General features: G+C 41.6%; 1 protein-coding gene across 1 annotated transcript in view; it reads left to right on the top strand.

Moving 5' to 3' along the window:
- Positions 1-201: 201 nt before the first annotated feature.
- atp2a3 (ATPase sarcoplasmic/endoplasmic reticulum Ca2+ transporting 3) overlaps positions 202-23,338 on the top strand; it is a 189,007-nt gene continuing 165,870 nt past the window's right edge. The window contains 1 exon segment of the mRNA XM_034178983.1: positions 202-533. Within this exon segment, the coding sequence (XP_034034874.1) occupies positions 416-533 (118 nt within the window). The 5' untranslated portion in view covers positions 202-415.

Raw genomic sequence — 23,338 nt, 5'->3', positions numbered from 1 at the left:
AAATCAATATCAATAAAACTGATCATTAAATCACCATCATTAAATATGAGGCACACAATAAAAACTGCACGTATTTGAAAATGAAAGGTGAACCACCTGACAGGCGGAAACGTGAGTTTTTTTGTTGATTAAACGCTCAGGTACACACAGCCAATCAGAGCGCAGGAGGGCGTGTCCAACGGCAAAGAGGCGGGGCGCCCCGGCGCACAAACAGCACACCTTCAGATGGAGATGAAGTAACAGCAGCGGGAGACTGGCAGAGCTGCAGCAGCTTCTCCAACCAGGACCCGGAGCTTTTCTTCTTGGAGGGACACGCAGGTGACAGCCGCCGGCCGGGAAGTACCGCCGCCTCACCCCCCGGTAACGGTGGACGTGATTCCATCCGATCGTTGAAGAGCGACATCAGTCCCTCAAGATGGAAAATGCGCACAGCAAATCCGCGGTGGAAGTTCTCAAATACTTCAGTGTGCACGAGAACACGGGGCTGACTGTGGAACAAGTCAAAGACAGTTTGGAGAAATACGGACCGAACGGTGAGTACTTTTACACCATGTGCACGTCTTACTTTCCTGTCAAAGCCACACACACACACACACACACACACACACGTTATCGATTGATCTGACAGGAAATAGAGACTGCTGCCGTTACTTCACACGACACTCATTCGTGTAGTGAGTGGAAATGTCAAACATCCATTCATGCGCAGTCAGATCATTCATCACATTTATCAGTCTGCTACAACATCTCATAGTCATATATATATATATGTATATGTGTGTGTATATGTATATGTATATGTGTGTATATATGTATATGTGTGTGTGTGTATGTATATATGTATATGTGTGTGTGTGTGTGTGTGTGAAAATGCATTGGAAACTGGGGGCCTGGGGGCTGTACTTGGTCCACACCTTTAACCAATATGGCCAAGTTAAAATTTTGTGTTCATGCCTGATCCTGTTGGAGTTTTCAGTACTGTGAAGTATGTTTTTAAAGTAAATTTCAATTTTTATTTGTTTATTTTTTGGTATATTTCAAAGATATCTAACCTGAGAAAGAGATTTTCAGGGCTGCTCGAGACACCGGATGCGACCAAACGTGAGCAACAGCATGCCATGAAAAAACAAGGCTGTGCAAGTTTTCCTTGGAACCGATCACCTCAGAAGGTAGTTTCACAGATGATGAGGGTTTTAAATTGAGGGGAGGAGGTCATCAAATGAAACCATCACTGATTGGTTGGAAGGAAAACCTGCACCAACTTTGTCCTTCATGCCACACTGTTTCCCACTTCTGTCTTCCAATGTACTTCTGAGGTGGCAGCTAGTTCAGAAGCACCAAAACATTCTAATATGAGCCACCTTTCAATATTGTGTGTGTGTTCTGTGCGTATGCAGTTGGCTATTCCAGAATTGGACCAGGGCGGTTTTGGAATTCTGTTGCTGTGCAAGACTTCCAGAAAAGTGTAAAACTGCGATCTGGAAGCAGACATAATGTTTGAATTTGAATTTTTTTTCCACATTTCAGATGAGTTAAACTCTAACCCAACACCATTTACGATTCCAGAAGTGTACAGGCTTTCTGCCCATTTTGGACAGAAATGCCAGATATCAACCGCAGTGGTGAATTTAATACAAACACTTTCAGTAGATGTCTTTACTGTGTGTGTGTGTGTGTGTGTGTGTATACTCTGTGGTCTTTACACTTATACAGTGGATAATTTTGGATTTTATGTCTAAAATGTGAGTGTCTTTGCTACATTCCCATTTGCTTAAAAAAAGCTGAGGAGATATTTTCTCACTTTTAAAGGAGGATTTGCACGGCGAGCACAGGAATTTTTAGCTTAGTACCATGAACAAGCAAAGCAACACTGACTACGTTTACATATAGCCAATAACCCTTTCATAACCAGAATATTAGCAATAATCCAGCAGCACACGGCCATGTAAACACCCACAAAAACCCGAATATGACCCCTGGGTTACTCCTTTTCTAACCCAAATATCAGGTCATATAAACGCGCATCGGGATATCCCCATAGAAAGGAACATTATTTTGTGTTCTGTGCCTGTCCTATCCGCAAGGAATCTTGGTCTTTTGAGTACGGTAACTAGTATTACGGCGCATGCAACCCACCAGACACCACAGAAGCAGAGGTAAACAAGCATGGGGAAATCCTGACGCGGCAGCACAGCACCACACTTTTGGAGTGAGGAGGAAACCGAATACTTCATTAGTATTGTGAAAGACATGAATATAATGTCTTTTATTGACGGTATAAAGAGGAAGAAGAAACGGAAATGACGCATATTTGCGTCATGACGTTCTCCGTGCGTCTGGACGTTGTCCGTGCGTCGCTGTTTAGATGGGGATATTCCAAATGATACCAGTGACCATGTATACAGGAGTAACTCTGTCTGCTTAAGCATGTAAATGGGTTATTCCTAGTGATTCAGAAACCGGAATATTGACCTCATCCCGAATATTAACGGCATGTAAACATAGTCAATGTCTCTGAACATCTGCAAGCATTTCATAAATTTGTTTATTCAATTTTTTGTTTGTTTGCTCAGTAGGCTAGCTTATATTTCTAGCAATCGTAAAAAAAAAAAAAAAAAGTCTGTGAAATGGTTTTCAATTTTGTTAACTTATGTTAGCATAGCTTTAGTTCAGCTCACATGATGGCGGGGGGGGGGGGGGGGGGGGGGAAACAAAGATGTTTAGAGGCAAAATACTGCACTACCTGCTAAATACTTCATCCAAGTTTTGTATTTAATGGACACCACAAGTTAGAATAACCATTAAAGCTACAGGGCCACCCAAATTTCATTAAACTGACCAAATTTAGTTTCTCCTGAAATCTAAGCATTATCATGTCAACTTATTTTTTAAATGTCTTATAAAATTACAGCTAATTTTAATCAAGAGAACATATTTATCTGCAAGGAATTGCATAACAAATATTTTCTCTTTTTTTTTTTTTTTTTTTTTTTTAAACCGTCTGCAGGAGGACGTGTGCTCACATTCTCATGAGCGCCACTAGCTTAGCTTAAACAAGCTAAAAATGGACGCTGTTATGGTTAAACAACTGTCTTGTTTCTGGGGATTCTGTGTTAGTACGCACCCATGGCCGATGTGCTTGATGAATTCCTGTGCAAAAAGTACACTCAACAAAAATATAAACGCAACACTTTTGGTTTTGCTCCCATTTTGTATGAGATGAACTCAAAGATCTAAAACTTTTTCCACATACACAATATCACCATTTCCCTCAAATATTGTTCACAAACCAGTCTAAATCTGTGATAGTGAGCACTTCTCCTTTGCTGAGATAATCCATCCCACCTCACAGGTGTGCCATATCAAGATGCTGATTAGACACCATGATTAGTGCACAGGTGTGCCTTAGACTGCCCACAATAAAAGGCCACTCTGAAAGGTGCAGTTTTGTTTTATTGGGGGGGGATACCAGTCAGTATCTGGTGTGACCACCATTTGCCTCATGCAGTGCAACACATCTCCTTCGCATAGAGTTGATCAGGTTGTCAATTGTGGCCTGTGGAATGTTGGTCCACTCCTCTTCAGTGGCTGTGCGAAGTTGCTGGATATTGGCAGGAACTGGTACACGCTGTCGTATACGCCGGTCCAGAGCATCCCAAACATGCTCAATGGGTGACATGTCCGGTGAGTATGCCGGCCATGCAAGAACTGGGACATTTTCAGCTTCCAAGAATTGTGTACAGATCCTTGCAACATGGGGCCGTGCATTATCCTGCTGCAACATGAGGTGATGTTCTTGGATGTATGGCACAACAATGGGCCTCAGGATCTCGTCACGGTATCTCTGTGCATTCAAAATGCCATCAATAAAATGCACCTGTGTTCTTCGTCCATAACAGACGCCTGCCCATACCATAACCCCACCGCCACCATGGGCCACTCGATCCACAACATTGACATCAGAAAACCGCTCACCCACACGACGCCACACACGCCGTCTGCCATCTGCCCTGAACAGTGTGAACCAGGATTCATCCGTGAAGAGAACACCTCTCCAACGTGCCAAATGCCAGCGAATGTGAGCATTTGCCCACTCAAGTCAGTTACGACGACGAACTGGAGTCAGGTCGAGACCCCGATGAGGACGACGAGCATGCAGATGAGCTTCCCTGAGACGGTTTCTGACAGTTTGTGCAGAAATTCTTTGGTTATGCAAACCGATTGTTTCAGCAGCTGTCCGAGTGGCTGGTCTCAGACGATCTTGGAGGTGAACATGCTGGATGTGGAGGTCCTGGGCTGGTGTGGTTTCACGTGGTCTGCGGTTGTGAGGCTGATTGGATGTACTGTCAAATTCTCTGAAACGCCTTTGGAGACGGCTTATGGTAGAGAAATGAACATTCAATACACGAGCAACAGCTCTGGTTGACATTCCTGCTGTCAGAATGCCAATTGCACGCTCCCTCAAATCTTGCGACATCTGTGGCGTTGTGCTGTGTGATAAAACTGCACCTTTCAGAGTGGCCTTTTATTGTGGGCAGTCTAAGGCACACCTGTGCACTAATCATGGTGTCTAATCAGCATCTTGATATGGCACACCTGTGAGGTGGGATGGATTATCTCAGCAAAGGAGAAGTGCTCACTATCACAGATTTAGACTGGTTTGTGAACAGTATTTGAGGGAAATGATGATATTGTGTATGTGGAAAAAGTTTTAGATCTTTGAGTTCATATCATACAAAATGGGAGCAAAACCAAAAGTGTTGAGTGTAGTTCCCAGATAATTGTGATATATTCCTGTGAGATAATGAGTATATCTCATCTAAATTGATTCTAAAATGTACCAGTAATAACATTATAAAGAGAACTAAAGTTTTAAGACTGGCCATAATAAATATTTAAGAAAATTAAAGTTTTTGAGCAACTTCACCTGTTATCGCTCAAGCACATTGTAAACATTGACATGATGGAGTTTGTTATGGAAGAGTTCATAAAGATATGATCGGAATGTTTTGATGACCATTTACAGTCGGCGATGAAAGACTTGGGTGTTAACTTTGTGTTAGTCAGAACAAGAAGCTGCACTGAAATAGATCTACCTGGAAGAGACACATTCTGTGTGTTGTCTCCCCAACGAGAGCGGCACTCTGAGCAGGGTGATGTGTGTAGGCATGCGCGCACGCACAAGCTTTTGAAAAGACCTGAAGTTACCTTGATGCGCTGCATGATGCTGACATCCTTGAGATCACTCAAGAAGTGTTATCAGGTTACAAAAACAGCATTTTTTTTATTTTTTTTAGAAGTGTTATTTCATGCTAGCTTTTACATAATATATGAGAAACATGTTATATTTACACAGAAACGCAGCAGTTTTAGAGCATTTTCCACCATTCGGTGCTTTAGCATTTCCCATAATGCCGCTGGCACCCTCCTGTGCTTCCCAGAATGCACCACGGTGCCAGCAGAGTTCCAGCGTGTCACAGCGCATGTAAACATTGACTAATGTGGATGGCGTTGAGCTAGCAAATTTACGGGCGATTATGATGACACGTTCTCCCAAGTTGAGAGGGTTAGCTAGAGGAGGTGTAGCACCTGTGATACATTGTCTGCCATGCCCCGATGTTGTCTTGTTGTCCATATTGCACAACGTTTGTTTACATTGTGCCCTGAACCAGTGTCGCTGACCGAACGCTTCCCACTAAAAATTGGTCTGCCCTGCCTTCACTGCGCACGCGTCATCATTTCTGCTTCAAACTGCACTCCAGTCATCTGTCTCAGTGCCAGATATCTGAAGCTTTTGTACAACAATCATTTCCACACAAATTCAGCATTATTTCATCATAAAAGACAGATCAGAGCGACACAGCTACAGGGGCTGCTAGCTGTTGCATTCACTAGGCGTTCGTCATTTAAAAGCATCATGGATTATTGCCTCGTTTCTGCTTAAAACTGACTTTAGAATGTTTTAAGAGGTTTTAGATAGATAGATAGCTTTTATTGTCATTGTCATTACAACAAAGAGATTTCCGCACTCACATTCCACATACAAACAGCAATTAATCTACAATCATTACTTGTTTACTGTAATAATGGCACACATCAGAATTAGGACAACACATATATACATTTGACATTGTTTTGTGCACTAAACTTGAAACAGTCTGTTTTCCAATTGAGGCAATGTGAGTGTGTTGGTAGCCGCTGCAACTGTCAAGTCACACTGCCTGCCAGCTTGGGAAGAACGGGGGCCTGCCACGGGGGGGCAGGAAGAGAGGTAAAAGGAGAAACTGGAGCATGCTTCAGTCCACGTGTAAGTCAGTTATTGTCTTTGTGGGTTGAGATAAGAATGGAGCCGAATAATCTCACCAAAGCCTGAATAAATTCCTCTTGAGGCTAGATAGCCTGTAGTGTTGCAGCTGAGCAGTGAAAAACACTTTTTAACAGTTCCACTTGAACAGCCAAATCCCAATTATGAATTAAGAATATTCCCAATTATGAATTAAGAATATTCACCGGCCTCCGAAACCATCAGCTTCAACTGCAAGGCATGAATCAGCTCCAAGGTGTCATCCAATTTGCATCCAAGTTCAAGAGTCATCGCAGTCTGAGAATGCACTGCCTTGCCAATCCCCTTAATCATAATGGACAAGCGAGGGCCGTGGTTCTTGATGCCACCGTCTTGCCAATTTTCCGGTAGATCGGGGCAGCACATAAGCCAAAAAGTACCAGCTCTGCTACCATGAGACCAAAAATAAATAAATAATTCATCAACGTCCTCAACGGAGAAAGGCGCCAAGCATGCCACACGCCAGGAACTCCAGGAGTCGATGACATAGCCCGCAGGATACGTTCCATCTGGGCAGGCAGGATCCCCCAGTCCTGACCTTCTTGTAGAAAAAATGGTGTCAATAGCGTTCAGAGACCAGCTGATCAATTCCATGGTTAATCCAGTAGTAGTCCAATAGATCCAGAATCCAATATAGTTTTGAGGAATTCACAGCCTGGTGAAGTAGGGACTTGAAGGTTAAAAGCAGAGATAAGGGAGAGTGGAGGAGATGCGACCGCCCTCGTCGGAGTCCCAAGCTTTACTTTTAACATCTGATAGTTAATAATCACATTAATCCTTTAGATCGCATTGGGTGAAGAGACTCTGTCTCAGATGTGCTGCTGTGGTCCGAAATGGCGCAGTGGAGGCAGGGTGGACCAATTTTTAGGTGGGGACCGTTCGGTCTGCGACACCGGAACTCTGCTGAAAGTGACCTCTCACGAACCGCGAGACAGCTCGAGATTCACAACTGCGAAACACCGATTGTTGCATTAGCAGCCAGGCAGAGACCAGCCAGTGATGTCACTGTGGCTCTCGACTCTGACTGGCTGTCACCGTGTCCCTACAACATAATACCTTGTGCAAATCTGAGGAAGCCTCCATGTGATCTATGACGTCACGGTCACAGACTGTATTGGTCTGAACTGTTGCTGTCATTAGTTCAAAATTTTCCCTTTCAGAGGAACTATTTATCATTGTTTTTCCAGAGAATGTAAATTTTGATTGGATTGGTAATGTCATATTATGAATCCTCTACATAAACACTGATAAATAAAATTGTAGTGGTGCTTGTGAAAATTCTTTTTAAGCCTTAAATCTTAAAAGCATCCGTGGCCCTATACTTTTAATTGTGACATTTTGGCTGAACTACAAATGGATTTAGCAGTGCAGGCTCATTCCAAAAATGTTGTTACGCTCACTGCCTCCTCAAAAATACTTCAAGCAATCTGTGCAGTTATTACAAGCCTCTCATGATCAGTACTGTTGATGCGCCTTAAATTAACCATTAATAGGCATGCTCTACTGTAGCTGCTGTTAGATTTAGCAGGTCAGGCACCACTGAAAAATGTCTTCCTTCTATAATTTATGGTTGCTCCCTTCTTTCTTCCCGTGAACACTTCAGTTGATGCCATGCATTTTATTTGGCAGTACATAAGCCAGAAACGTAAAGCTACAGTGTGCAGAATTTAGGGGTGTTTATTAGCCAACGTGGAATAGCAGTCATAACCATTTGTTCATTAGTGTGTACAGTGAATCCAGAAAGTATTCACTTTTTCCACATCTTATTCCAAAATGGATGAAATTATTTTTTTTTCTCAACATTCTACACACAATACCCCATAATGACAATGTGATTTTTTTTTTTGTTACATTTTTGCAAATTTATTAAACTAAGAAATAACATGTACATAAGTATTCACAGCCTTTTCCATGAAGCTCAAAATTGAGCACAGGTGCATCCTGTTTCTACTGATAATCCTTGATGTTTCTACAGCTTAATTGGAGTTCACCTGGGGTAAATTCAGTTGATTGGACATGATTTGGAAAGACACACACCTGTCTACATATAAGGTCCCACAGTTGACAGTGCATGTCAGAGCACAAACCAAGCACCAAGCATGAAGTCAAAGGAATTGACTTTAGACCTCAGAGACGGGATTGTCTTGAGGCACAAATCTGGTGGGGATCAGCCAGAGTCCATGGAGGTCACCATGTATTGATACAGTAGCCCAAAAGGAACATATGTAGTAATAAGTTTGAAAATCCTTATTTTGGATTATACAAATTGCTTATCACAATAGAAGGCAAGGGAACATGAATCCCTATCACCACAGAAGTGACAATGTGAAGGGAGCTAAAATCGTGACCAGTGACGGCCCAGTGCATTCTACAACTTCACCACTAGATGATGATAAATTTAACACACTGTAGCTTTAAACACACACATATCATTGATGGTGCTCAATACAAAGCAGTTAAAATAAGTGAGTGTTAAACTTCCACTGCATTGTGAATAAGAAATCATTCATCAGGTGGCAATTACCTAAGGTTGATGCTCGCACCTGAATCCACACAAAAGTCCCCTACTGGTGTTGGTAATTAATAGTAAATAATAATCATTATTATCTACTATTATTATTACCCTGCCATTGGGGCTTGTCTTTAAATGATTGAGTACAGAGAAACTTTAATTTGATTAAAAAAATATGTGGCCTCAGATTTGGGGTCCAGAATAAATAGTATTTTTCTCCCTGGCTGTCATGGTGGGCAGTCTGTGCAGGGATCAGGAAGCAGAGTCCAGAACAGCTACCAGAGTGGAAGAAGATATGACGATAATCCAAAAGAAAATCTTGAACAACCTGTTTTCACTTTCAACAGTTGAGCGCCACATGGCTTGTACTTCTGAGATCACGTTACATGAACAGGAAGGAAGCTTCAAAATATCAGTCCAGAGTGCGACTGAAAAATCAACAGTCACGCAGCTTTAAGGAATAACTCTTCTGTTTTATCTTCATCGTGCTTCACTCTCAGCTGGTGCTTGATGCATTTTTTTTTTTTTTTCATGTTAACCTTGGACCAACCTGACATTTGCACACCTTTCCGTCATACCTCGTCATTTGCATGTGTAGCCGAGCAGCGTATTGTGCCAGGCAAACAGGAGTGCTTTTGTTGCAGCCAACTACTCTGCCCGAGGGCTTGTGATGACTTCATGGAAAAAGTAACGTCTTGCTACAGATAGCATCTCTTTCGGTTTTAGCAGTGAACTCCTGCCTGTGTAGAGCTCATACAGATACATGCCGGAGGGAGGGGATACCCTTTTGCCCATCTGTTCCTTCTAAAATACAACTCTACACGCAACAGAGATGAAAAGATCAAGAAGTGGACAGAAAAAATAATTAAGTTTTCATAGTTTGAAGCCATTTATCAAGATGAATTTACCCTGAGTTTTACTTCTTCTTCCAGCTTTTCAAATATGAGGGTTTGTTCTAGGGATGCACCGATCCACAAGTTTTCACTTCTGATCCAATCCTGATACCTGAATTTGGATATCTGCCGATACCGATACTTTTCCGATCCGATACCAGAGCTCTGTTTGCTTTATTATTATTATTGTTGTTGATTTTATGAGTATTTTCTTTAAAAGGAGACCTGAAAGTTCACCTACAATTTGCCAGAAGGTGTATCTAAGATGAAAGTCTAGATTTGATGTTTTGGTGAAGACTTAAGTACTTTTATTTTTTTATAGACTTAAAGAGAAAAGACAGCTCTCTCTGTCCCTGCCTGTCTGTCTATCTGTCTCTCTCTCCCTCACTCTCTTTCTGTCTCTCTTGCTCACTTTCGCTCTCCTTCTGTCTCTCTCACTGTTTTTGTGCTGTGCAAACTTTGAACTTTTTGGAAACACGAAGCCTTTCAACTGTTAAAAAAGTGTCATCATCGCCGTTCACGCACTAGATTTTAATGGAGACTTTTTCCCTTTCAGAATCTCTGTTCGGCTTCTCCTCGGCTGCACGCTGAGCTGGCGTTTTACAGCCTCGGGACAGTGAAGCAGCTAACTTTTTAGCACACATTTTCAGCAACAATTGAGTTAATTTTTCAGAAAATCCGTGCTCGACGAACAGACAATTTGAACCCGAGAGCTGGGCAGAAATTTGCCGCTGCCCACAGCTAGAACACTGCGGAAGAGAGCTCTCTCAAACAGGCCGGCTTCACAAAAATCCCTCCTCCTCCTGCTTGGCAGTAAACAAGCAGAGAGTAAAAAACAGCAGTTGACAGGATTCACAGTGGCTCTTCTCTGGTATCGGAAAATGTCACGTTTTGGATCGGAATTTTCCGATACGTGAGTTATGTCGGTATTGGAATCCGATACCGTTCTGGGATCGGCTCAGTCTCATTCCTACTTTATTAATCTCTTTTATGATTTATTATCACCGTGTGTGTGTGTTGTTGGTGGGGTGTATTTAACAGGATTATGGGAAAATGATAGAACCAATTTTCATTAAAACATGGGTTAAAGGACATGTCACAGCGAAATCATAACTACTTAGATTTAAGTTGTTAGTGACCATCCAGTGATACACAGAGATTACTTTGTACACTTCTGTAACCGGTCTCTCAAAGTATACAACATTTGCAACAAACCACTATGGGGGACTGCAAAAACAAAAAAAAAAAGTGTTTACATAGCTTTGAGGAAAACAGAATGTAGTTGCTAACTTTAAGAACAGAGCTGCAGATTAATTGCAAAGTTTAAATTTACATAAATGTGATGTCATGTTATGATGAATCGTTCTTAAGTGATAACTGTGAATTTTAAAGCAGTCACGATAAAGCAGCAGCCGCTCTCCACTGTGAGAAAACTTGGTGTGTGTGTGCACTTTCATCATGAACGCAGCCTGTTTAAAAGCTCTCTGCTAGATGCTCGGCTTTGTGCACACTTATAAGTGTTGTCATCGATAGAACTGTGGAAAATCTAAGAAATACATCTGCGTAATCAGACAGCCTGAAAATCAGCTGAGAGGTAAGCTTGCATGTGTATGTTAAAACAGCTTGCTGTTCTGCACACATCAAGATCCAAAATCCAACAGACTCTCTCCAAGTAAAATAAAAACAAAGCCTACCAGCTCCACTGAGGAGAAAAAAAAATACAAAAGGGGCAAAAACTGAACAGGGCACTCAGCCACTTGTAGAATGATTTCCAAGATTAAATATGTAAAGTATGCTCCATCAAAGACATCCTCACACACAGAACACGCATGATCACGAGCCAGAGAACAATGTCCACTCCATCTAAGAAGTCCTTCTGCATGGATCATGTATAATCTCTAGCCAGAGAACAATGTCCACATCCACTCCCTCAAAGAAGTCCTCATATACAGAACTTGCATGATCGCCAGCCAGAGAACAATGTCCACGTCCACTCCATCTAAGAAGTCCTCACACATGTACGTATCATGCACGATTACCAACCGGAGAACAATGTCTGCATCCTCACACATGCACAGATTGCGCGTGGTTGTGAGCTGAGCCATCACTGCCGAATGAAAGCTCAGAATCTCATTATTGGACATAGCAGCAATAGTTTCACTCTCTGTTAGCCATCGGGAGGCTTATGCTTTTCCTAAAATGTACGTCACACACCGAGACATGTAAAGTGAGACATTTTTCAGAAATGCACCTACTAACTGGCCGAGTGAGAGGAATAATTAGCAATAAAATGCCTCAATGACCTCTAATTTTTACGGCATGTGCACAGATAGATTAACAGTCATGAATGCTTTGATGTTGTGTTGCAAACTGGGATGTTAAATTATGTGACATGTCCTTTAAGGGTGTGGCATTGACCATGAAAGGAACCATTAAATTTTGGAGCAGGCCCTGATAACCGGGTGGATCCAGACATGTTTCATTCAAACCAGTAGTGGATTTTGGTATGGGCAAACCCGGCAACTACCTGGGGCAGACTTTATGGCAGAAAAAAATCATGATCATCTCCAACACAAAGTGGTTTTCTTGTCACTGTGTGTGGAATTGGAAAAATGGCGCCCACTGCAGCTGTACAGGTGCCCTTGCTTGCTCAGAGGTACAGAGTGTGAGAAAGGGGAGGTGACAGTTCACTTCTGGGTTTCTGTAATGAAAGAGACAAGGGGGAGTGGTTAGTGCGCTAAAGTCAGTTACACTTCGACTTTCTTCCAAATAACGCATATCTCATATTATAAATACAGGCCTATAATTCGCGTACATTTTTCTGAATTGTGCGAAATGGCTACTAAAAATAGGTGATACAAAAGTATTATGTGGTCACCAGGTGAATTGGTTTAGTTTTGACTTCTGGTCGTGAGTGGGCGGGGCGGGGGTGGGGATCTGTTGATTGTCGGGTGCCAAATAAACGGATGGACAGAAAATGGTCAAAGCCATCAATGAAATTATATGTTGTTTGTTAAGACAATTATTGTTGTATAAGCATACCAGCATAGCCAGAAGGCAAACGTGTTACACCACCACCATGACATGGATCCCGTAATCATATAGACAGAACACAGTTACATATCTTGATCCTGTGCTGGTTTCTCCTTTTTTTTTTTTTTTCTCCCCCTAAGTTAATCTTTAAAAATGGCTTGCTATGCAAAATTTTGTGAGTTCTTTTGTGGGTGTGGGCTCGGAGGGGGTCTTGCGTGGGTATTTAATTGTAGAACCGCCACTGTTTCCAACTATCTGTAATGTTGAAAGATGGGGTGTTGTTTTTATGTTCTCATTCTTGCTACCACATTTTGGCCATGTGGAACATTTCTCTGGGTGTGATGCAGCACACGGGTGCCTGGAGAAGTTGGAGTGTCAGTGATACAGCCATGTTTCACCAACAACCACACCTGTTTCTAATCCATCATCAGTGTGTCATTCACTAACTCTCCAGCAGGTGGCAGACACAATTCTGGGATATTATGAAGCTGATTGGCTCAACAAATTTTAATGCATTTGTCCTCATTCAGCCTATTCTTGTGAAAAATGGGTAATATATGTGTGTGTGTGTGTGTGTGTGTGTGTGTGTGTGTGTGTGTGTGTATGTGTGTGTTATGTATGTGTGTGTGTGTGTGTATGTGTTGTGTGTATGTATTATGTATGTGTGTGTATGTGTGTATGTAGTATGTATGTATGTATTGTGTGTATGTGTGTGTGTGTGTGTGTGTGTGTGTGTATATGTGTGTGTGTGTGTATATGTGTGTGTGTGTGTGTGTATATGTATGTGTGTGTGTGTGTGTGTATATGTATGTGTGTGTGTGTGTATATGTGTGTGTGTGTGTGTGTGTGTGTGTGTGTGTGTGTGTGTGTGTGTGTGTGTATGTGTGTGTATGTGTGTGTATGTGTATATGTGTGTGTGTGTAAATTTGTCCTCAGCCCTAAAAACCAAAATGAAAAAGTGTCATCGGCGAGTGACTGCTTCTTCCTCCTGCTCAGAAACTGCAGGGTTTGACTGCAAGACTCCACTTGCTCTTTGTTCCACATCGCTTCAGAGTTGTTTGCACGTGGCATGATGACGTCGCCGCACTGACGTGCACTGTGCTGCATGTTTGACAGGATCTCATCATCAGCAGGATGATTAATGGAAGTCTGCGTATCTGCAGGCTCACTCAGTGTTGGAATGTAAAAGTGGCAGAATGTGCAGCCGTCGTCATGTTGCTCTAACGTGTCGCTCTAATGTGACACTTGTGCGTGGGACCCAAAGGTCTGATCAGTTTGTCTTCGGAGATTTGGGCTCCAGTTGACTGAAAAATCACTTAAGCCCAAAGGTCCACAACTGAAAACACGTTTGTATTAAACCCCATGTTGTAACTAAGGAGTTGAAACCAGAGGCTGTTCTGTGCACGGCGGTCAGATGCTTTGGCCTGGTTGTGGCCTGTGATCCTTATCGAATGAATAAATAAAACCTGCAGCTCTATTGGCAGTGGTTTTACGCTGTTGTCTAATTACAGCGTTTTGTAAAACAGTTAATGTTCTGTGTGGTCGACATGCTCGCTCTCTCTCTCCTTATGAACTTGGAAAAGCTCAAAATGCTGCATGTTGATTTAATTTAGAAACTACTAACTTATTACAATCAAAGTAGCTATTTTTATGGATTAAAGATCAAGCTTATTTATCCCAAAGGAAGTTATTATGCCAGAGTACAGAAACTGTAAACAATTGTTAACACAATTACAGCAAGTGTTAATATTAAACAGTACAATAATAATTAGTATCACAAATCTATGCAAAATTTGTCATTTATCAGAAAAATGGGACAAACTAAATCAAATGCTTGATTTAGGATTTACCTTTTTAAGTGATTTTGTGTTGCTTCCAAATGTATGTTTACAGGTGTTATTTTTCACTGGTTTAACTCACAGAATTGTTTAAAAAAATCCACATAATAAAAGGGGAGTGGCTCCTGTGTGTTTGTGTATCCGGAGCATCAGTTGGAATCTAGAAAGAGCCAGCTTTTGTCCTTTGGCACACCTATGTATTTTTTCCATGAGGATTCAAGTCATGAAAACGGCAAAGTGATTGGACCAATACACACTTCCACAATAAGAGTCTGTATTTCAAAATAAAAGCTTGAGGTTGCTGCAGACCTGACAGAATTCATCAGTCTGTCTATCCTCTGACATCCCAGACAGGAGATTCAAATCTGGACACTTTCTGTGTGCATGTGACCCCAACCCCAGAATTAACATGTTCACACACTGGACAGAACAGCAGAATTGTCTCTCACACAGGCCAAAAAAAGGGGGAAATAGAAAGCAACTTGATCTAATATGAACACTGTCACAGTGCAAATATGAAACTTCAGTTATTCATAATTTGTTTACATGGAATATTGTACTGGTTAAGCAGCTTCAAAAAACTTACTGATGATAAAAAAAATCATTTTAGAAAATTGCAAATGAATTAAGCCTTCAATAAAGACATCCATAAAAAGCCAAGAAATTTACTTAAAAAATGTAGCGAAACTGTAAACAGATTTTCCCCAAAAGTCAGCTGTTCATCCTCTGTATATAGTACAAACCACTACAGCTAGAACCCAGGATTCCCCACAGGTCATCCTCCTAGTGAATATAATTTTGACAAAATTTGGTGAATAAATTTGAAGCTATTCCACGTCAAGGATGGAGAGACCTAAAATTTAGAGTGCGCCCAACATGCTTCAGTCTCAAATGTGACACACATCGTGCATAGGTGAGCGGTGATATCGCAAACTATTTGGAGCACAGCCCTGAAACTATGTATTTGTTCATTATTAGTATAACTGTACAACACTTCTTGAATTTTTTTTTATTTTTTTATCAAACTCTGAGATGGAAGAACTTTGGGCATTTGTTGATTTGACTTGGAAAAAACCCCTGAGAATGTTCAGTCATTTCCAGGTAAAATGTTCAATAAAAATGTTCTGAAAAAGAGAGCTTTAAATCAGAAGTGCCTGACTCCGTGGTATAACTCGCAAACTCACAGCTTATGATAACCCGTAAGTTGGAGAGGAAATGGTGTCTCACTAATTTAGAAGATCTTCACTTAGCCTGGAAAAAGTCTGTTGCTCTATAAAAAGCTAGGACATCTTACTACTCATCACTAATTGAAGAAAATAAGAACAACCCCAGGTTTCTTTTCAGCACTGTAGCCAGGCTGACAAAGAGTCAAAGCTCTATTGAGCCGAGTATTCCATTAACTTTAACTAGTAATGACTTCATGACTTTCTTTGCTAATAAAACTTTAACTATTAGAGAAAAAATTACTCATAACCATCCCAAAGACGTATCGTTATCTTTGGCTGCTTTCAGTGATGCCGGTATTTGGTTAGACTCTTTCTCTCCGATTGTTCTGTCTGAGTTATTTTCATTAGTTACCTCCTCCAAACCATCAACATGTCTATTAGACCCCATTCCTACCAGGCTGCTCAAGGAAGCCCTACCATTAATTAATGCTTCGATCTTAAATATGATCAATCTATCTTTATTAGTTGGCTATGTACCACAGGCTTTTAAGGTGGCAGTAATTAAACCATTACTTTAAAAGCCATCACTTGACCCAGCTATCTTAGCTAATTATAGGCCAATCTCCAACCTTCCTTTTCTCTCAAAAATTCTTGAAAGGGTAGTTGTTGGCCTCAGACAGTGGACTCATCTCTGTGCTTGTTCTGTTAGACCTCAGTGCTGCTTTTGATACTGTTGACCATAAAATTTTATTACAGAGATTAGAGCATGCCATAGGTATTAAAGGCACTGCGCTGCGGTGGTTTGAATCATATTTATCTAATAGATTACAATTTGTTCATGTAAATGGGGAATCGTCTTCACAGACTAAGGTTAATTATGGAGTTCCACAAGGTTCTGTGCTAGGACCAATTTTATTCACTTTATACATGCTTCCCTTAGGCAGTATTATTAGACGGCATTGCTTAAATTTTCATTGTTACGCAGATGATACCCAGCTTTATCTATCCATGAAGCCAGAGGACACACACCAATTAGCTAAACTTCAGGATTGTCTTACAGACATAAAGACATGAATGACCTCTAATTTCCTGCTTTTAAACTCAGATAAAACTGAAGTTATTGTACTTGGCCCCACAAATCTTAGAAACATGGTGTCTAACCAGATCCTTACTCTGGATGGCATTACCCTGACCTCTAGTAATACTGTGAGAAATCTTGGAGTCATTTTTGATCAGGATATGTCATTCAATGCGCATATTAAACAAATATGTAGGACTGCTTTTTTGCATTTGCGCAATATCTCTAAAATTAGAAAGGTCTTGTCTCAGAGTGATGCTGAAAAACTAATTCATGCATTTATTTCCTCTAGGCTGGACTACTGTAATTCATTATTATCAGGTTGTCCTAAAAGTTCCCTGAAAAGCCTTCAGTTAATTCAAAATGCTGCAGCTAGAGTACTAACGGGGACTAGAAGGAGAGAGCATATCTCACCCATATTGGCCTCTCTTCATTGGCTTCCTGTTAATTCTAGAATAGAATTTAAAATTCTTCTTCTTACTTATAAGGTTTTGAATAATCAGGTCCCATCTTATCTTAGGGACCTCATAGTACCATATCACCCCAATAGAGCGCTTCGCTCTCAGACTGCAGGCTTACTTGTAGTTCCTAGGGTTTGTAAGAGTAGAATGGGAGGCAGAGCCTTCAGCTTTCAGGCTCCTCTCCTGTGGAACCAGCTCCCAATTCAGATCAGGGAGACAGACACCCTCTCTACTTTTAAGATTAGGCTTAAAACTTTCCTTTTTGCTAAAGCTTATAGTTAGGGCTGGATCAGGTGACCCTGAACCATCCCTTAGTTATGCTGCTATAGACTTAGACTGCTGGGGGGTTCCCATGATGCACTGTTTCTTTCTCTTTTTGCTCTGTATGCACCACTCTGCATTTAATCATTAGTGATTGATCTCTGCTCCCCTCCACAGCATGTCTTTTTCCTGGTTCTCTCCCTCAGCCCCAACCAGTCCCAGCAGAAGACTGCCCCTCCCTGAGCCTGGTTCTGCTGGAGGTTTCTTCCTGTTAAAAGGGAGTTTTTCCTTCCCACTGTTGCCAAGTGCTTGCTCACAGGGGGTCGTTTTGACAGTTGGGGTTTTTACGTAATTATTGTATGGCCTTGCCTTACAATATAAAGTGCCTTGGGGCAACTGTTGTGATTTGGAGCTATATAAATAAAATTGATTTGATTAAATAGAATCTTGGGGTCATTGAACCCAAAATGTGTTGTCTCAATTCAGTGGTCACTTACAGAAAAAAATGTGTAATTGATGCAAAAATAAAGTTGACTGAGGCAACTGCGCTCTGAATACCAGGTGAAGTTTGGCGCTTACAGCTGTCTGTGTGCTGATGCAGTTATTGGCAGTGTTTCATTTCAGCCTTTGGAAATGCCTGTTTGTGCAAATAATTTGACACTATAATTAAGACTGTACAAACAGTGGTGCCTGAGGTGCATGGATGTGTTTTTAAAATGATGTATCCTGCAGTTATTGTGATAAACTGGTCTCCTGTTCAGAGTGTAGCTGCCTCTTGCCCAGTCATCACTGGGTTAGGCTTCAGTGCCCCATGACTCTTAACTGGACTACACTGGTTCCGAAGGTGGGGGGATTGATGGATGGATGAGTCTCCTGCCGTAAGTGTGGACTGTTCAGGATTAGTCTACATTTTAGCCGCCTGCAACTTTAATGCAGTCAGGCAACTGTCCAGCACATCTTCAACTTGAGCCTGAGCCAGATGGTTGTTCCTGAGTGGGGAAAAACATCACGTCTGGTTGCTGTGCCCAAGAAGAAGAACCCCAACACACTTAGGGCCACAGGTCTGTAGTCATTAACGTCACCCGAGAGTCTCCTCCTGAGGCACCTCCACACAGTCGTGGAACCATCACTGGAACCCTGGCAGTTTACGTACCAACCCAACAGGCGATGGGAGGATGCCATCATCTGCATGTTGCACAGAGCTTACTCTCACCTGGAGGAGGCAGGCAGCACTGTGAGAGTCATGTTCTTTGACTTCTCCAGTGCCTTCAACACCAACCAGCCTGACTTGCTCAGTGATAAACTACGTGACATGAAGGCTCAACTGGTGGCCTGGTTTACTAACTCCCTCACAGGCTGCCCACAGTACATGGGCACCACAGGGGACGGTCCTGTCTCCCTTCCTTTTCACACCGAGTTTCACACATCGGCAGTGACCAGGAGGCTGAGTACAGGAGAGTGGTGTGGACTCAACCACCTGCAGCTCAACATATCTAAGATGATGGAGCTGGTGGTGGACTTCAGAAGACGGAAGACCCGTCTGAACCCAGTGACCATCAGTGGGACAGAGATGGACATTGTGGACTACTACAAGTACCTGGGTGTCCACATAGACAGCAAACTGGACTGTAAACACAGATGCTGTGTATAAGAAAGGCCAGAGCCGACTGTACTTCCTCAGGAGGCTCAGATCTTTCAATGTCTGCAGCAATATTGTTGCAGATGTTTTGTCACTCGGTGGTCTCCAGCATCATCTTCTACTCTGTAGTGTGCTGAAGACAGCTGGCATGAACAGACTGAACAAGCTCATCAGGAGAGCTGGCTCTGTCCTGGGGTTTGAGCTGGAGTCTGTGGTGGAGGTGTCAGAGAGGAGGATGTTGAGAAAGCTGCTCAGCATCCTGAACAACACCTCCCACCCCGTGCATGCCACATTGACGTCCTGTCAGAGACCACCGAGCTGCACCACACGAGGTGTTTCCTACCTGTGGCAATCAGACTGTGTAATTCATCCCCCCTCTGCAGGATGAATACATAATGAACAGAACTATTCAGAGTCAATTTGTTGTAGTTTTTGTTTAAAAAAAAAAAAAAGTTCACTGTCCAATGTTTGCCGTTTCTGTACTCTAGGAAGATAATTTCCTTTGGGATAAATAGTCGATCTTATCTTATTTCAGCCTTTCAGCTTTGATTTAGTGCTTTAACATGTATGAGAATCCTGTAAGTGTGCTCCTGATGACCGTCTGAGATGTTGGAAAATCAACTCGTCTGCAACATCAGATTAGTGGATTTCAGCTGCAGCCTGTGCTACAGGAGAGAGGTGACCTCTTCTTCACACTGTCCATTTATGGTCCATTTTCAGGTCCCAAATTTGCTCCTACAAGCAAATCAGCATGAGTCTGCATGGATTTGTTGATCAGACATAACAGCACCTCAATTTACAAAATTTATGGTTAACCAGTTTACAGCAACGTAGTGGACGCAGGCCTTATTCTCTGTCTGTGTGGGCGCACACGGAATGTTCTGACTGCTGGTGATGCTTCTTCTGACTATTCCAAAGTTGCACTCTGTCTATTTTTGTTTTCTAACACAGTGGCAATGCTTTCCTACAAATGTACAGTGTTCACAGCGCTTCACCTTTTTTCACATTTTGTTATGTTACTGCCTTATTTCAAAATGGAGTAAATAAAAATTTTTTTTTAACCTCAAAATTGTATTCACAACACCCCATAATGACAACGTGAAAGTTTTTTTGGTGGCGTTTTTGAAATTTTTGCTAATTTATTAAAAATAAAAATCTAAGAAATCACATGCACAAATGTATTCACACTCTTTGCTCAATTAGTGCAGCGGATAACAGAATATTTAGAGCGGAATCCTGCAAATGGTGATAAAAGCATCAAATTCAGCAGAAATACTTCTTAGACAATCCTCTTTTGAAAAAAACGATTGGCCATTTGAATTTTCAATTGGTGGTCAGGTAGGGGTCAATTGAAGAATTACACAGAGGTCAAAATTAAAAGATGCTCGAATCATATTGAAAAATATTCCACATTATTTGCCTGATCATAAAGATTCCAAAAAGGTATAGTTTGGACTATCTGTGACTGGATTCTATGGAGTTACGGGATAAAAACACCAAGAATGGTGACAAAGGACTAGTTGAGTTAACATGGTTTTAAAAAGGAATAGACCATGTATCATCCTTACTTATCACGTTAAGGAGTAACATATGTCACATGTCATAGAATCCAATAGACATAGACCTTGTTTGACCTTTACTTTGGAGACCAAGCATTCAACACTATTTAATTTATTAATCCTATTAGCTCAACCAATAATTTGCATCACTTTTTACCAAAATTGGAGCAACTTTAACTTTTGACCCCTGTACAAAATGACACTGACCTTTGTCACCATTCTTGCTTGGTTGAAGCGCTGCAGCTGTCAGTGTTAAATGCATGCTCTGAGCTTGTAATCACTGTCGATTCTCTGGCCGACTTCTCCGCCGTAATTTATATTTAAGATGTGAAAACTTGTGCTTAGGTCAATTCAGATATGTAGATTCAATTTCTGAAGTCAGATTTACCGTTGATCGTTTCTCCCTATAAGGCTGCGAGTGGAGCACAAAGCATGCATTTAACACTGACAGCTGCAGCGCTTCAACCTTCCAAGATGGGCGGGTCAGCGCTCCAGGTCACGAAACTAAATTACCTGTCTATTATGGGGTGCCTATGGGGGGATCCACCTGTGCTAAACTCTTCTCTTTGTATTTCTGTGAATTGTCACTTTCTTTACACTTTTCCACAGATTGCGTAAAAACAAATGCACATGGAGAGCGGGGGAGAGATGGCTGGCAGTGAATTTATTTATTTATTTTTTAACGACAGTATTATGACATATGTACTCCCGAGCTGTAGGGGGCGCTCTGTAGAGAAGAATGTGACCAAAACAGCAGACGAACCTGCAAAAACAGGTAGTTTTCCTTTAACATGCACAGTTCTAAGTTTGATAACTTCAGAACAAACAAAATCTTGGGACCCCTCTTGGGATCTTGGGCATGACCCTCAGAGGGGGGCTTGGACCTCAGATTGGGAAGCGGGAACATCGCTGCCTCACTCTTTACATAGCTATTCCCTGTTGGAAAAATATGTCCGTTGTAAAAATGTTGCTTGACACTCCCTCCAGGACAGATGGAAATATTATTGTGCAACATATTCAAGTTAAACAACCTCACCTGTCAGTACCCGGTCATAACTTATCACCCACCGCTGTGTTAATGTCATTTGTCTGGCGTATAATACAGGAAAGAAACTTAGGACCACATTCATTATTATTATTATTATTATTCATTAAATATTTATTACAATAAAGAGATCAAAATATCAGAATTTACCATAGAGCATCCAAGAGCATGTTTTTCTGTTTGACCAACTGTCAAAAACACGCATGTATTCAAAAAAAATGTAATTAGAAATTTTTGGTTTATATAATAAAACATTCATGTTGTTACGTCCACCAAGGGTGCAATAAAATCATCTGGTTATTTGTCGGTCTGTTAGCAGGATTACGTCAAAACTACTGCACAGGTTTTGATGAAATTTTCAACACCGATACATATTAGGTCATGGAAGACTCCATTGAATTTTGGAGGTGATCTGGATTCTTGATCCAGTTTCACTTTATGTAGGTTTGAAGGATTATGTCAAAATACTTCATGGATTTAGAGGAAATTTCCCTACAGATGAATATCAGAGCATGGAAGACTCCATTAAATTTTGGAGGTGATCCAGATTGTGGTTCTGATGTAATCCATCAAAATTGCTTCTCGGATTCTCACCAAATATTACACCATGAAAGAGTCCATAAAATTTTGGTGGTGATCCGGATTCTGTATTAAGATTTCACTTTATTTTGGCTTTGAAGGATTACATCCAAAGTACCTCACCGATTCTCACCAAATTTCCCCACAGATGGATATTAGGACATGGAAGACCCCACTGAATATTGGAGGTCATCCGGATTGGTGGATGTCAGAAATGTCTAATTGCTCTTGTTGTTGTTGTTGTTGTTTACTTTCAACATCAACAAACAAGAAATCCAGTGCTGTTCTGATGATTTTAAAATATTAATTTTAATTCCCCCGAGGTTTATCAGGGTATTTAACATATGTATTGTTTGTTCAGACGATGCATGTTTGAGCATCTTGAGGTTAATATGATTTAGCGGCGCGCTCTCGCTCCTCGCAGCGATGAAAATTTGTTTCCTCTCCTGGAATCTCACACAGCATTGTTTCTCTTCCTCTTCTGTTACTTGACATGCGTGCGTATATACACACACACACACACACACACACACACAAAAAATGGTTTTCTCAGTCTGGTGCGGGTGTTTGAAATACGAGACTTTGTCGTTTCCTGCTCCTCCTACATACATTACAGAGCCGCCGCTCCTTCAGGGGCCGTCGACATCCACTTTCTTGTCAATTACATTGAAAATTGTCCATTTGAGAGTTAAATTCTGGCAAGATAGTTGGAGCTACGTAGGCTGAGAAAGGAGAGTTAAGTTGTAGAAAAGTAATTTGAAGTCCTTGGGGTGTTGAGTCACTTCCTTGTTGTAGCGGGCTTGGTGCGCGCCTGCCTGCCCGGCCTCCTTCTGAAGAACTGTGATCCTGTTCTAGTTTGTCATTGCTCATCCCAGTTTCCTGCCTCCCACCTATGCAGCTGTCACTCACCATCGTGCCTGCATGGTGAGAC

The sequence above is a fragment of the Thalassophryne amazonica genome, chromosome 9 (assembly GCF_902500255.1).
Source record: "Thalassophryne amazonica chromosome 9, fThaAma1.1, whole genome shotgun sequence".
In the NCBI taxonomy this organism is placed as follows: domain Eukaryota; kingdom Metazoa; phylum Chordata; class Actinopteri; order Batrachoidiformes; family Batrachoididae; genus Thalassophryne; species Thalassophryne amazonica.
The sequence above is the reverse complement of the archived record's forward strand: the minus strand, read 5'-3'. Positions and strand labels throughout refer to the sequence as shown.